This window comes from Sebastes umbrosus, chromosome 14 (assembly GCF_015220745.1).
Source record: "Sebastes umbrosus isolate fSebUmb1 chromosome 14, fSebUmb1.pri, whole genome shotgun sequence".
Classification (NCBI taxonomy): Eukaryota; Metazoa; Chordata; class Actinopteri; order Perciformes; family Sebastidae; genus Sebastes; species Sebastes umbrosus.
In genome coordinates, this window is record NC_051282.1 from 20370282 (window position 1) to 20387484 (window position 17203).

The following is a 17203-nucleotide window of genomic DNA, read 5'->3' on the forward strand; positions in this document are numbered from 1 at the left end:
TCATTAGGGGCTGGGAGGTAATAGATGGAGGGAGAGAGACACCTCTCTCCCTCCATCTATCTCTCCTTTTCCCAGAGAAAGGGAGAAAGGGAGAGAGAGAGAGAGAGAGAGAGAGAAAAATAAGGAGTGATCATTTCACATGATCTCCGACAGGGGGAAGGAGTGATCATGTCACTCTCACAGGTGGAGGAAGCGGCGGAGCCTCTTCATGATAGATATTTTTCTGTCAGCCTGAACCTCTGCTGAAGTCTGCGGACTCTTGGTCTTCTAGGATTTTTGAAATGAAAAAAAAACAAAGTAAGTACAGAGATTAAAAAACAAACAAAAAACGGTATAGTTCAGCATAAAGACAACAGGAGAGATCTACAAGTTGAAGGCAACTGAATTTGTTGAAGACGTTTCATTTCAAAACCTCAGATCCTACACTAAATACTGAGCAAAATTAAAACTACTATGGTGAAAATCCTCCATTGCAAGCAAAAGTTTTGCAATCACAGCTTTGCTTAAGTAAGAGTCATTGATTTGAACTATGAACTCATTGTGTCTTATCTTGTTTAATCTAGTCCCTCTCTTTTTGTCTTTAAATCTGGTCTAATCAATTTCATTTTCCAGGTAAATGCATCCATACCTTGCAGGTTGGGTAGACACAGTCGCCTTCGTCATCCTGGGTCTTATTGGCATCCGTGTCAAAAGCAGCCATGACACCCTGTGAGTCCAGCTCACCTGCGTAGCTGAGCTCAGTGAGCTCACTTGCGGAGCTGAGCTCAGTTGCAGAGCTGAGCTGAATTGCAGAGCGGAGCTGACTTGCGGAGCTGAGCTGACTTGCGTGCTCATCACCCTCGAGAATGGAGTGTGAAGGTGGGGTGTTTCTGGTGTCCTCCAATGTCTTCTCCTCATCCTCACCTTCATAATCCAGTAACACCAGAGGGGTGTTGTTCGACCCTCTGGAGCTGATGCGGGATGAGGCTTGAGGAGGAGATGAGGAGCATTTGGGACTAGATGACTGTTCACCTGATGACAACATGACAGCTTTGTCCATTTGTTGGTTTGAGTCCGGATGGACCTTATTGCTCTGCCACCAAGCCGGCCCTTTGGTTTGTTGGATGCAGCAGGTAGCACGATGGACATTTGAAGATCCTTCATTCTGTGGGGCTTGCATGGCCCCTAACAGAGCAGAGGTCACACTATCATTAACAATGCTCCCAATGGCCTCTGTGAGTTTCAGTGTCATGTGAGAAGAGTTGTCCGCACCAAGCGTTTCCCTGAGAGTCTTGTCAATGGAGCTTTTCAAATTTTGCAGGATGTTCGAAGTGATGACAAGAGAGGCGGATTTTGAGCCACTCACTGACTTGACAGCCTTATCCGAATCCTGCTTTGTTGCTGGCTGGGCCTTTTTCCATGGTTTCCATTTAGGCCAGCACTTCCAAAAAGGCTTCTCCTTCTTGTTGATCCTGCTTTGACGTCTGCTTCTCGTCTCTTCCGGACACGGATGGACGGATTTTGAGTCACTGTCGAGGAAGGCGTCAGTGAGTACTGACTTGACAGCCTTATCCGAATCCCGCTTTCTTGCTCGCTGGGTCTTTTTCCATGGTTTCCATTCACACCAGTGCTTCCAAAAAGGCTTCCTCTTTTTGTCGATCTTCTTGTTGTTCCTGCTTTGACGTCTGCTTCTGCCACTCTCTAGTTGGACATCTTCATCTGGCACATTTATCGGTTCTGGAGGAACAGCGGTCAAGTCTGCTTCATAAGCAGCCTTGCTGTCCTCACTGGAGCCAATTGAGTGAGTGGCAGATGTCTTTTCAGGACAAGGAAGGACAGATTTTGAGTCACTCACTGATTCGACAGCCTTATCCGAATCCTGCTTTCTTGCTCGCTGGACCTTTTTCCATGGTTTCCATTCACGGCAGCGCTTCCAAAAAGACTTCTTTTTCTTCTTGTTGATTCTGCCTTGACGTCTGCTTCTGCTACTCTCTAGTTGGACATCTTTATCTGGCAAATTTATCGGTTTCGGAGGGAAAGAGGTCAAGTCTGCTTCATTAGCAGCTTTGCTGTCCTCACTGGAGCCAATTGAGGGAGTGGCAGACGTCTTTTCAGGACACGGAGGGACGGATTTTGTGTCACTCACTGACTCGACAGCATTATCCGGATGCTGCTTTCTTGCTCGCTGTGCCTTTTTCCATGGTTTCCATAAACAGCAGCGCTTCCAAAGAGGCTTCTGCTTCTTGTAGATCCTGATTTGACGTCTGGTTTTGCTACTCATCTCTTCAGGACACGGAGTGACGGATTTTGAGTCACTGTCGAGGAAGGCAGTGAGTAGTGACTCGAGAGCCTTATCCGGATCCTGCTTTGTTGCTCGCTGTGCCTTTTTCCATGGTTTCCATAAACAGCAGCGCTTCCAAAGAGGCTTCTGCTTCTTGTAGATCCTGATTTGATGTCTGGTTTTGCTACTCATCTCTTCAGGACACGGAGTGACGGATTTTGAGTCACTGTCGAGTAAGGCAGTGAGTAGTGTCTCGAGAGCCTTATCCGGATCCTCCTTTGTTGTTCGCTTCCGTGATTTATATTTAGGCCAGGGCTTCCAAAAAGGCTTCTTCTTCTTCTTGTTGATCCTGCTTTTTCTGCCTAAGTCTGCCTCATCCACCATAATGACCAGGTCTTCCTCTCCTTGGTGCTGTGCAAAAGCTCGCCGGAGGTTATAAAACCTGTTCAAATACCGGTCCACCTTATGAGCCACAGAGGATTCATCTTCTTCCTCATCAGCCTCTGGCTTAGAGCATTCCTCAGCTTTCCACTTTGATATATTCTGGAACAGCTCTTCAACATCGCACCCAACCTGTCCCAGTATAGATTCACCGAGCATGTCGGAGATTGAGCCTGCCATCTCTCTGAAGTATTCCACCTGTTTGATGTTTGTAACCTGTTAAGAAAAAGAAAAGGCAAACTGTAAGATACAGGTACTACTAGTACTACTGATGCCACCAAGCACCTGTGGAGCGATGTATAATATAGTGATGACTATAAATGGCTTTAAAACTTCATAAAAACTGGTGGCTGAGGGCCCTATGTAGCCTTTGGTCCTCTTGAGCCTCAAGCAGCTCTGCTATTATGGGGCAATTATTGTAGAAAAACTATTTGCAAATGTGTGTGGAGAAATGTGTAACTGTATCTATGTGTGTGTAAACAGATTTGTAAATGTGTAAAAGAATACTGAGATTTGTGAACGTGCACAGGAATCTGCAAATTGTTTATTCAGAATCCGTGTGTGCGTAATCAGATAAATGTGTAAATGTGTAAAAAAAATCTCCAAATCTGTATTCAGAATAGCGAATGTATTGACATTTTTAAATGTATAGACAAATCTGTAAATGCGTACATAGATCAATTGTGATCGAAGTACTTATTGTGCGGAATGGCACTTGTCTGTGTTATGTTATTATAGTACTGGATCATTATTATAAAAGCTGCAACGAATAATCAATTAGTTGCCAACTATTAAATTAATCGCCAACTATTTTGAAAACAGATTAATCAGTTTGAGCAATTTTTTAAGAAAAAAAAGTATAAATTCTCTGGTTTCAGCTTCTTCAATGTGAATATTTTCTGGTTTCTTTACTCCTCAATGACAGTAAACTGAATATCTTTGAGTTGCTGACAAAACAAGACATTTGAAGATGTCATCTTGGGCTTCAGGAAACACTGATCTACATTTTTCACCATTGTCTGACATTTTATAGACCAAACAACTAATCGATAAATCAAGAAACTAATTGACAGATTAATCGAAAATGAAAATAATCGTTAGTTGTAGCCCTAATTATTATTAACTAACATGTAAGCTGCATTTAAATGTTGATGCTAATTTTAACTGCTTCATAAAATTCATACCTCTATCTGTTGAGACATCTTGAGCTTGTCGTCAGATCGAACTGTAATTCTTCTCTTGAGAAAGCTGGTACTTGTCTTCTCTCAAATCTTATTCATGAAAGGAGTGATGATGTCACCACTGCTTTAATACATCACAGTTTTCCATCTGGTGATGTCACCACTGCTTTAATACATCACAGTTTTCCATCTGGTGATGTCACGATGCAGTGATGATGTCACCACTGCTTTAATACATCACAGTGTTCCATCTGGTGATGTCACGATGCAGTGATGATGTCACCACTGCTTTAACACATCACAGTGTTCCATCTGGTGATGTCACGATGCAGTGATGTCATCCCCCCACAAACATACACACACCTGTGCATACACACTCACATGCACACTACACACACAGATACACTTTACACTTTTATTTAAAAAAAAAAACTTGCTTTTAAAAAATGGTAGTTAATTAAACCTACTTAATAGTTATTTCACTGTTAACAAACAATAAAATGATAATTAAGAATGTTTACTAAGTATTAGTAATGCTATAATTTCTGGTATTTTATCAGTAGTTTATGTAATATGAAATGATTACTTTATAATTTCTATATTGTATCATAGATGATAGCTGGGTTTAGACTGAGGTTTCATATGATATAACTTTTCAAAGCAATGCTCAATTTCAAGGGCTGCTGAGCACCCTGCAAGATTGTGTGCCAGCTACTGGATGTATGTTTTACAGTAAAATGCCAAAACTCTTTAAGGCAATATCAATATAAACCAAAATTGACTTACATGTCATGTGCACACAGGAGCAAGCCTGTAGCATTTCAGGAAATTTTGCCACTTGTGAACACACATGGGAAATATTTCAATATATGTCTTCCTATCGACATTACAAATATGATACTGGTATTCAATTTCGGGCGACGCTGGTATATATATTAACTGTCCTTTTATTTGAAACGTTGTAAAGAAAGCAAGGGAACTACATATAATAAAGCCTTGGAGGGCGGAAGTGGATGAACGCTCTAGTAAAGCGAATTATACACCGAGGCAGGGATCATTATCTGAGTGCAAGCATGCAGTTTTAGCAGAAGCAGAGCAAATACAAGCGCAAACAGGGGCTATTTGAGTGCAAGGACAGGGTTTTGATGGGAGGCACTACAAAAAAGTCATGCTCTTCTAATTGAAAGACCACGCGCTTCAATAAAGATAGGAAAAAAGCTCCATAAACTTCTACCAAATTTGGGTTACGAATGTACACGTCGACAGAACAAGGAGTGATTAGCCGTCATGTGATGTTCTTCCGGTGGCGCTGCTCTGCTTGCGACCCGGGCTCGCGGTCTGCTGCATCTGTTTTGTTTGTTTGTTTGTTTGCATATTGTCCTATTACGTCCTCGAGTGTTTTTTTGTTTTTGTTGAAACGTGCTACATTCACATGGCAACGATCACTCAATCCGTCTGCTTGGCACTGATAATATGGGGACTTTGTACACTCTGCCAAACATCACCTGCGGGCATGGAAGCTCAGCTGCCCATCTCCGATACCTGAGACGCACTGCTTGTGCTTCGCTCTACCAGATTGATTCCCATGGAACTGCCCGAAAGGGTGAGGCTGCAACCTGAACGCAACGGTCGGTCGCGGAAAAGAGGTAGGCGACGCAGAGTACGGCAGTGTCTACGACGAAGGGGAAACGGGCATCCATTGCCTTCAATGATACTCTGTAATGCGAGATCACTGCGAGGCAAAATAGACAAACTCTGTGTCAAAACCAGGGGATGTTTTGAATACCGCACCTCGAGTATGATGGTGTTCACAGAAATCTGGCTACATCAGAGGCCTGTACTACGAAGCAAGTACAAAATACCCAGGGTATCTTCTCCTTATCTGGCTTAACTAACCCTAACAAACAAGATCCCGCTAAGCGGTGCTACGACGGTGGTTATCAACTCGATAAATCAACCCAGGGTTTCTCCATCTGGCTATGAGCGCGTTCACATGAATGGGGTGGTGTTTGCAGCATGTGACCAATCAGAGACATGGACAAATCTACTGACTTGCAGACAGACAGGCAGAGCGGAACATTTTACAAAGGAAGAGCAAACTATATTAGACAAATACGAAGAAGTTAAACACATAATCCAGACTAAAAGCTCAGTTGAAGCTGCCAAATGCAGGAAGGACAACTGCTAAAAGAAAAAAAACTCCCGATATGTGAATGCGTAAATTAAAGAGACTGTTTGTAACTTCTTACACGTACAAATCAATCCGGGTCGGTGTCCCATGTGCGTTCCGTGTGGCTACGCTGTTCAGACTCAGACTCCAACACAAACTACACGGAAGCACCGAAACCGCAAAGTTATATCTAGTGAAGCCCGTCTTGCAAAACAGTGTTTGGAGGACGCGGTCGGAGACCGTAGCTTTGGTCTCCAGGGCCGGAGTCTCTGCTGTACTCTGCTCCTCTGCCTGCTTGCCTTCACTCACACACCGCGCTCATTCTCGCTCTTTCGCTCCACCTCACGTGCATGTGCGCTCACTCCACACTGCAGAAGAGTTATAGCTCTGATAATATCTAGTGAATGTACAGTGGACATTTGTGCAGAAATAAATGCTGCAGCTCCTCCAGACCAACAGAGGTTTCCCGTGTCTTGTGAAGTGACAGGGCTCCGCAGCGAGAAACGTTATCGCCTCCGACCAAAACTCCGATGTCTCCCGTTCCCTCTGGCCGCGGTCGGGAGGCTGAGGCAGGAAAAGCCAACACTAGGATCAGCATTGGTTCATGGAGAGACCTTCTTCTGGTCAGCTAACATTACTGCCAAGCAGGTGAAATATAGAGGGATATTGTGGTTTTAGCTGACGTGTGTCGCCTCACTGTTTTGAGCGTTGCTGAACATGTCTATGTAGAGCGAGCACAAGCGCGAGCCCGAGCAACAAGAAGCTGACTTTCGTTGACTTAACGGCCACAGCTGTCACTGTTAACAAGTATTTCTGAATCTTACAAACCTTACATTCCTTTAACAGACTTATTAATTAAACGGAATACTCAAATATATTGTGTATAGTGTATAGATATATTTGTCTACGAAGTAACGTTATGCTCTACCGCATGAGACGGAATTATCTGGCGCCGTAGTGGAGTGAAGACTAGGCTTATATAAGGGGTTGATGAGGTAGATTGGATACCGGTGTGCCTCCTCTGCTGCTGCAGGCGGAGCCAGCAACACCCCCTGCCCAACACATGCCTTGTGACTGGAAAAATACAAAGGGGAAGGGAACAGAGAAAAACAGGCATGCACAAAAAATAACCACAGCAAAAACTAAACAACAGAATCATAACATATATGGCCATGAGGGAAGTCCTACAATTCTACCTTTTGTTTTAAAGATATTTCTGCTTTATTTGATAGTGACAGCTTGGAGAGAGAGAGAGAGAGGATGACTTGCAGCAAAGCGACTGGGCTGGAATCGAACCCCCGGTCGGCTGCAGACATGGTGCGCACGCTAGGTGAGCTACCGGGTGCCAATACAATTTTACCTTTAATAATTAACCCTCCTATTATCTTTGGGGTCAATTTGACCCCATTCAATGTTTAACGGCTGAAAAATAAATGATTGACATCATTTTTTTTGCTTCATATTTAATGACTTTTCCTAATTTAATGGGGACAACTGGGTAAACATAAAATTAACATGATATGTTTTCAATGTCCTGTACACATGCTGTACGCATCGGTGTTCTTTGGGGTCAATTTGACCCCAGGCTGTTTTAGCTGTATAAAACGTATAAGAAATATCAACATTTTACACACATTTGTTTTGGTTGTTTTGGATGATATTGAGGTCACTGTAACATGCAATTTTATAATCTTCAAAAAGCTTTAGGGCCCTAACCTAACATAACCATAACTGTAGTAGTGACAGTCTGATTCCCTCCCCCTATTCCAGTCCCGCCACAAAGCCCACCTGTTCTCCTCTGCCTACTCCAAGCCCTCCCTCCCTGTACCCATTTGTCCGTGTGTATGAATGAGGGTAAACCTGTGTGTGTCGTCTGTCCGCTGTTTGTTTCACACCGTCTCCCCCGATATTGTAAAGCGTCTTTGAGTTCTCTAAAAGCGCTATATAAGTTAAATTTATTATTATTATTATTAGTGCGAGAACCACTGATAGTTCACACGACATGGGGGAGGGGAAACATCATTCTCGCGAGAACTTTGATATTTCCCACGCTGCGGGGGCGGCAAAATATGGTTCCCGCGAAGATATTGATACTTCACACAACATAGGGGTGGAGCAAACATATAAAAGCTTGCACAGCAGCCTTCTAAACCATTTCTCTTGGTGCTGTGTGCTCTCTCTTTCTGCTCTCTCTCAACTGAAAATGACTTCTAAGGAAAGGTTTTCTGTCAATGAGGTGTTGTCACATCTCTTAAAATCAGCATTTGAGCTCTTCATAACACCATCAATCGAAAAGCATATACTTGAGATGACACATTTTGTTTTATTTAAAGGGCTATTTAGGTAGTCAACAAACAAACATAAAGTACCTGACACATAAACTTGGGTAACAATTTTAATTATAATCATTTTCTGGTTTTTTAATTGACCCCAAGGATAAAAGATGTTAGTAAATTTGAAGGTAACAGGAGGGTTAAAGTTAGCTGAACTCCGTCTGCTGATGAAGATTTTTTGATATGATCGAAAATGCAAGAACATAATGGATTCTCAACATTGGTATGTTTCGTACACAATATACCATCTGTACCTGCACATCATTTACCACACAACACACAATGACACAAACTTATAGTTTTTTTATGAGTTACATTTTTTATTTTTTTAAATCTTTTAATTCAGAAATTCATTAATTCATTAGGGGTGGGGAGGTAAAGTAATAAAGAGAGGGAAGGGAGAGCGAGAAAGAGAGAGAAAAATAAGGAGTGATCATTTCACATGATCTCCCACAGGGGGAAGGAGTGATCATGTCACTCTCACAGGTGGAGGAAGCGGCAGAGCCTCTTCATCAGAGATATCAGCCTGAACCTCTGCTGAAGTCTGCGGACTCTTGGTCTTCTAGGATTTTTTAAATGAAAAAACAAAAACAAAGTAAGTACAGAGATTAAAAAACAAAAACAAAAAACGGTAGAGTTCAGCATAAAGACAACGGGAGAGATCTACAAGTTGAAGGCAACTGAATTTGTTGAAGACGTTTCATTTCAAAACCTCAGATCCTACACTAAATACTGAGCAAAATTAAAACTACAATGGTGAAAATCCTCCATTGCAAGCAAAAGTTTTGCAATCACAGCTTTGCTTAAGTAAGAGTCATTGATTTGAATTATGAACTCATTGTGTCTTATCTTGTTTAATCTAGTCCCTCTCTTTTTGTCTTTAAATCTGGTCTAATCAATTTCATTTTCCAGGTAAATGCATCCATACCTTGCAGGTTGGGTAGACACAGTCGCCTTCGTCATCCTGGGTCTCGCGGAAAGAACGGGGTCTCCAACACAAATCTGCAGGGGTTCTCCTCCATGCTTTGGATTTCTCACACGAGGCGACATCTTCTCTGAACCCCTCAAGAGGACGACATCGGCCTTAAGGTGAGCACTCCATGTGTAAATTATCATGTTTCAGACGTCAAATGTATTTTTTATATGGACAAATTTAGCTAGCAACATGGCTGGTTTGTTAGTTTAGCAAATATTAGATTGTCAAAAAGACACTGGTAAGTAAAACACAACAGGGAACACTAGAAGAATCTCAACACTAGAAAAACTACGAAGAAGTAACGTTATGCTCTACCGCATGAGACGGAATTATCTGGCGCCGTAGTGGAGTGAAGACCAGGCTTATATAAGGGGTTGATGAGGTAGATTGGATACCGGTGTGCCTCCTCTGTTGCTGCAGGCGGAGCCAGCAACACCCCCTGCCCAACACATGCCCTGTGACAGGAAAAATACAAAGGGGAAGGGAACAGAGAAAAACAAGCATGCACAAAAAATAACCACAGCAAAAACAAAACAACAGAATCATAACATATGTGGCCAAATCTAAACCCCTCTGGCTAATTCTGACCACAACACCATCCACTAAATTCCCACATACAAGACCCTACTCAAACACAGCAAGCCACAACACTGTAAAAACGAAAACTTAAAATTGCTGGCCTTAAAAAGACTTTTCAGTAAACTGAACAAAGAATTGTGTTGGAAACTATATAAAAGTATGTATCTCAACTACCTTCATTAAAGGGACTGTTTGTAACTTTTTAAACATATAAATCTACCGGGTCGGTTTCCCATGCGCGCTCGCATATGCACGCTCACGTGTGGCTACGCTGTTCAGACTCCCTGTGGACACGTACCATCAGACTCCAACACAAGCTACACGGAAGCACCAAAACCTCAAAGTTCTATCTAGTGACGCCTGTCTTGCAAAACAGTGTTGGCCGCGGTCGGAGGACGCGGGGGAGACCGTAGCTTTGGTCTCCAGGACCGGAGTCTCTGCTGTACTCTGCTCCTCTGCTCTGCTGCCTGCCTGCCTTCACTCATACAACGCGCTCGCTCTCGCTCCACCTCACGTTCATGCGCGCTCACTACACACTGCAGAAGAGTTTGTAGCTCTGAGAATATCTAGTGAATGTACAGTGGACGTTTGTGCAAAAATAAATGCTGCAGCTCCTCCAGACCAACAGAGGTTTCCCGTTTATTGTGAAGTGACGGAGCTCCGCAGCGAGAAACGTTATCGTCTCCGACCGGGTGCCGGTGTCTCACTCCGGCCGCGGTCGGGAGGCTGAGGCAGGAAAAGCCAACACTACGATCAGCAGTGATTCATGGAGAGACCTTTGTCTGGTCTGCTAACATTACTGCCAAGCAGCTGAAATATAGTGATATTGTGGTTTTAGCTGACGTGTGTCGCCTCACTGTTTTGAGCGATGCTCGTTCATGTCTATGTAGAGCGAGCAAAGTGCGAGCCCGACGCTGACTTTCGTTGACTTAACAGCCACAGGTGTCGCTGTTAACAAGCATTTCTGAAAGTTACAAACAGTCCCTTTAAGTTTCCTTTCTAAAGTTGGTCACATTTCATAAGGTAAGGTGGGAAAAATTCAGAATACTATTACTATTACTATATACTGTACCTTTGAGGCCAGATCAAGGTCTCTGTGCATGCTTCGCGGAAAGAACGGGGTCTCCAGCACAAATCTGCAGGGGTTCTCCTCCATGCTTTGGATTTCTCACACGAGGCAACATCTCTGAACTCCTCAAGAGGACGACATCGTCCTTAAGGTGAGCACTCCGTGTGTAAATTATCATGTTTCAGACGTCAAATGTATTTTTTATATGGACAAATTTAGTTAGCAACATGGCTGGTTTGTTAGTTTAGCAAATATTAGATTGTCTATATCAGTGCCAGGAAGATTTAACTACGTTATATGGGTTTGGTTAATGCTCTGGGACAGCTAGGGGTCTATGTGGCTCTTTAGCTCCTCTCCAGTGGCTCCCTGTGGATTTATAAAAGAAAATTAGTGGAAATGAATAACTGCTTTTTTGTTTACATTTTTATTTGTATTTATCATTGTTGTAGGTCTGTGGTATGACGGAGTATTAGGGCCACATTGAGGGGAAAAAATAAATCTGAGATTTCGAGAAAAAAGTCATAATATTATAAAGTAGTAATTTTACATGTTATTTTCTTTTTTCTCATAAAGTTATGACTTTATTCTCATAATATTTTGACTTTATTCTCGTAATATTATGATTTTATTCTCGCAATATTACGACTTATTTTCTTGTAAAGTTATGACTTTTTTCTCGTAAAGTTATGACTTTATTCTCGTTATATTATGACTTTTTTTCTTGTAAAGTTATGACTTTATTCTCGTAATACTATGACTTTTTTCTCGTAAAGTTATGACTTTATTCTCGTAATATTGACTTTTTTCTCATATTATGACTTTATTCTCGGACACGGAGGGACGGATTTTGAGTCACTGTCGAGGAAGGCGTCAGTGAGTACTGACTCGACAGCCTTATTCGAATCCCGCTTTCTTGCTCGCTGGGTCTTTTTCCATGGTTTCCATTCACACCAGTGCTTCCAAAAAGGCTTCCTCTTTTTGTCGATCTTCTTGTTGTTCCTGCTTTGACGTCTGCTTCTGCCACTCTCTAGTTGGACATCTTCATCTGGCACATTTATCGGTTCCGGAGGGACAGAGGTCAAGTCTGCTTCATTAGCAGCCTTGCTGTCCTCACTGGAGTCAATTGAGTGAGTGGCAGATGTCTTTTCAGGACAAGGAGGGACGGATTTTGAGCATTTTGTGCCTTTTTCCATGGTTTCCATAAACAGCAGCGCTTCCAAAAAGGCTTCTGCTGGGTGTCTCACTCCGGCCGCGGTCGGGAGGCTGAGGCAGGAAAAGCCAACACGATCAGCAGTGATTCATGGAGAGACCTTCGTCTGGTCAGCTAACATTACTGGCAAGCAGGTGAAATATAGAGTGATATTGTGGTTTTAGCTGACGTGTGTCGCCTCACTGTTTTGAGCGATGCTCGTTCATGTCTATGTAGAGCGAGCAAAGTGCGAGCCCGACGCTGACTTTCGTTGACTTTACGGCCACAAGTGTCGCTGTTAACAAGCATTTCTGAAAGTTACAAACAGTTCCTTTAAGTTTCCTTTCTAAAGTTGGTCACATTTCATAAGGTAAGGTGGGAACAATTCAGAATACTATTACTATTACTATATACTATACCTTTGAGGCCAGGTCAAGGTCTCTGTGCATGCTTCGCGGAAAGGCGAAGCATGCACTATGTAGTTCAAACATAACGTGATTTTCAAGTGACAAGTTTCTTACTTCTCACATTCGGCAAAGTTGTTTTATTATCCAAGACACACCATAGTTAAGAAGTCACAAATGGATCCTAACTTCAACAGTTTCATTTATTATCATGTTTTCTGTACACGAGTACGCAATCTGAATTCTGTTCTATTTCTGGATTCAACAGGACACTGATCCAGATGATAGGCAGACCGCAGGTGTCAAGATGGGTATCCTCACTGTTCTCGTAGATGATAATGCACCTACCTCGTTTCCGACAGTCAACAGTATTGCTATTGTGTTGGAAGTGACCATTGTCCTCACAGATCTACCAGACCTTCCTACTGCATTTGCCTACTTTTTTGGCTTGCTCTATGCCTTGAACATCGAGTTTCCAAAAGAACACAGGTACACTTTTGAAACTATTCAGCACATCTTCATGGAACATTCCACAGATTGTTCACAGCGCGTTGAGCTTGAAAACCAAGCTCTCACTCTAAGCCACAAGTTTTTATTTATTTATTTTTTTTCATATGCTGGCTTTATTTTTTTTATGAAAAGGTATGTGAGCTTTTTAAGAGTTGAACATTTTGTGTGGTTTGCATTTTACATTTGTGGATTTTATTCTTGTTGATGATGTTTGATCTACCCTAGGTTTACGGAACGTAAGCTGTATGCGTCTTGAAAGAGTTTTTTAAAAAAAATTATGTGTTAATGTTAGGGCTGGGACCATTCACCTATCTCCTGATTCGATATGTATTGCGATTCTACAAGTATTGTGACTCGATATTACGATTTATTGCGATTTTTGTTAACTTGTTTAACACTAGACCATGGGAAAAAGTTCAATCATACACTTCTAAGGACATTTACTTTGGAAAATATCTAAATTAATCCAGTAAAAATGTTTGATTTCAGCATGTATGTAGTCAGAGATGTCCATAAGTCAAATATATCAGTCATTGTCAGGCATTATTTATTCAATTTTTTCCACCAATGACATTTCCCTCAGAAATTAGTGGTATTTTCTTTTTAATTTATAAGGGACAGGTAATGTTTTATACCTCTGGTGAATATCCAATCAATCTTATTTCCATATATGTATTTTGTATATACAGTTCCCTTTGTTAACACCATCCATCCATCCATCCATCCATCCATCCATCCATAACCGCTTATCCCGTTAGGGGTCGCGGGGGGGCTGGAGCCGATCCCAGCATTCCGACATTGGGCGAAGGCAGGGTACATCCTGGACAGGTCGCCAGTCCATCGCAGGGCTGACACATATAGACAGACAACCATTCACGCTCACATTCACACCTACAGGCAATTTAGAGTCCACAATTAACCTAAACCTGCATGTCTTTGGACTGTGGGAGGAAACCGGAGTACCCGGAGAAAACCCACGCTAACACGGGGAGAACATGCAAACTCCACACAGAAGGGTCCCAAGCCGGATTCGAACCTGCAACCCTCTAGCTGTGAGGCGCCAGTGCTAACCACTGCACCACCGTGCAGCCCCCTTTGTTAACACCTTATTTTGAAAACTGGACGTAGTCCTGCGTGTATACTTCCTCTAACTTCTTCAAGGTGGTCTCTAGGTCTCCCGTCAGCTCCGTTCTCTTTATCCATCCATGGACAGATCCATCGGGGCCGTTTGAATGCAGCTACCGGGTGCCAATACAATTTTATCTTTAACAATTAAAATTAGCTAAACTCCGTCTGCTGATGAGGATTTTGTGATATCATCAAAAACACCAGAACATAATGGATTCTCAACATTGGTATGTTTCGTACACAATATACCATCTGTACCAGCACATCATTTACCACACAACACACAATGACACTAACTTGTATTTTGTTTTTATAAATTACTTAATTTTTTATTTTTATTTTAATCTTTTAATTAATTAGAGAGAGAAAGAGAAAGAGAAAGAAGGAGTGACCATTTCACTCTCGCAGGTGGAGGAAGCGGCGGATCCTCTTCATCAGAGATATTTTTTTGTCAGTCTGAACCTCTGCTGAAGTCGGCTGACTCTTGGTCTTGTAGGATTTTTGAAATTAAAAAAAAAAGACAAAGTAAGTACAGAGATTAGAAAAACAAACAAAAAACAGTATAGTTCAGCATAAAGACGACAGGAGAGATCTACAAGTTGAAGGCAACTGAATTTGTTGAAGATGTTTCACTTTAAAACCTCAGATCCTACAATAAATACTGAGCAAAATTAAAACTACAATGGTGAAAATCCTTCATTGCAAGCAAAGGTTTTGCAATCACAGCTTTGCTTAAGTAAGAGTCATTGATTTGATCAGCAACAGTAAAGCTTGCTGTTCTAATCTATGTAACTGAACTATGAACTCATTGCGTCTTATCTTGTTTAATCTAGTCCCTCTCTTTTTTGTCTTTAAATCTGGTCTAATCAATTTCATTTTCCAGGTAAATGCATCCATACCTTGCAGGTTGGGTAGACACAGTCGCCCTCGTTATCCTGGGTCTTATTGGCATCCGTGTCAGAAGCAGCCATCACACCCTGTGAGCCCAGCTCAGTTGCGGAGCTGAGCTCAGTTGCGGAGCCCTCGAGAATGGAGTGTGAAGGTGGGGTGTTTCTGGTGTCCTCCAATGTCTTCTCCTCATCCTCTCCTTCATAATCCAGTAACACCAGAGGGGTGTTGTTCAACCCTCTGGAGCTGACGCGGGATGAGGCTTGAGGAGGAGATGAGGAGCATTTGGGACCAGATGACAACATGACAGCTTTGTCCATTTGTTGGTTTGATTCCGGCTGGACCTTATTGCTCCAGCGCCACCAAGGCACCCTTTTGGTATGTGCAATTGGGATATTGCAGCAGGTAGCAGGATGGCCATTTGAAGATCCTTCATTCTGTGAGGCTTGCATGGCATCTAACGGAGCAGAGGTCACACTATCATTAACAATGCTCCCAATGGCCTCTGTGAGTTTCAGTGTCATGTGAGAAGTCCTGTCCGCACCAAGCGTTTCCCTGAGAGTCTTGTCAATGGTGCTTTTCAAACTTTGCAGGATGTTCGAAGTGATGACAAGAGAGGCGGATTTTGAGCCACTCACTGACTTGACAGCCTTATCCGAATCCTGCTTTGTTGCTGGCTGGGCCTTTTTCCATGGTTTCCATTTAGGCCAGCACTTCCAAAAAGGCTTCTCCTTCTTGTTGATCCTGCTTTGACGTCTGCTTCTGCCACTCGTCTCTTCAGGACACGGAGGGACGGATTTTGAGTCACTGTCGAGGAAGGCGTCAGTGAGTACTGACTCGACAGCCTTATCCGAATCCTGCTTTCTTGTTCGCCGGGCCTTTGTCCATGGTTTCCATTGACCACAGTGAATGTTGATCCTGATCTTTTTGATCCTGAACTTGTTGATCCTGCTTTGACGTCTGCTTCTGCCACTTGTCTCTTCAGGACATGGAGGGACAGACTTTGTGTCACTGTCGAGTAAGTCGTTAGTGAGTACTGACTGGACATCTTCATCTGGCACATTTATCGGTTCCGGAGGGACAGAGGTCAAGTCTGCTTCATTAGCAGCCTTGCTGTCCTCACTGGAGCCAATTGAGGGAGTTGCAGACGTCTTTTCAGGACACGGAGGGACGGATTTTGAGTCACTCACTGATTCGACAGCCTTATTCGAATCCTGCTTTCTTGCTTGCTGGGCCTTTTTGCATGGTTTCCATAAACAGCAGCGAATGTTGATCCTGATCTTTTTGACCCTGCGCTTATTGACCGTGATTTGACGTCTGATTCTGCCACTCGTCTCTTCAGGACACGGAGGGACAGATTTTGAATCACTGACGAGTAAGGCAGTGAGTAGTGACTCGAGAGCCTTATCCCGATCCTGCTTTGTTGCTCGCTTCCGTGGTTTATATTTAGGCCAGGGCTTCCAAAAAGGCTTCTTCTTCTTCTTGTTGATCCTGCTTTTTCTGCCTAAGTCTGCCTCATCCACCATAATGACCAGGTCTTCCTCTCCTTGGTGCTCTGCAAAAGCTCGCCGGAGGTTATAAAACCTGTTCAAATACCGGTCCACCTTATGAGCCACCGAGGATTCATCTTCTTCCTCATCAGCCTCTGGCTTAGAGCATTCCTCAGCTTTCCACTTTGATATATTCTGGAACAGCTCTTCAACATCGCACCCAACCCGTCCCAGTATAGATTCATGGAACATGTCGGAGATTGAGCCTGCCATCTCTCTGAAATATTCCCCCTGTGTGATGTTCGTAATCTGTTGAGAAAGAAAAGGCAAACTGTAAGATACAGGTACTACTAGTACTACTGATGCCACCAAGCACCTGTGGAGCGATGTATAATATAGTGATGACTATAAATGGCTGTAAAACTTCATAAAAACTGGTGGCTGAGGGCCCTATGTAGCCTTTGGTCCTCTTGAGCCTCAAGCAGCTCTGCTATTATGGGGCAATTATTGTAGAAAAACTATTTGCAAATGTGTGTGGAGAAATGTGTAACTGTATCTATGTGTGTGTAAACAGATTTGTAAATG

At 42.8% G+C, this 17203-nt stretch overlaps 1 protein-coding gene across 1 annotated transcript; it reads right to left on the bottom strand.

The window, feature by feature from the left end:
* On the bottom strand, positions 1–16889 carry LOC119502074. Its single transcript, XM_037792911.1, has 4 exons — positions 16305–16889; positions 11903–12176; positions 629–1546; positions 1–267 (listed from the first exon to the last, which is right to left on the bottom strand). The coding sequence occupies exons 1-4, from the start codon at positions 16868–16870 to the stop codon at positions 178–180; spliced, it is 1848 nt and encodes a 615-aa protein (XP_037648839.1). The 5' UTR covers positions 16871–16889; the 3' UTR covers positions 1–177.
* Between the last annotated feature and the right edge of the window lie 314 nt (positions 16890–17203).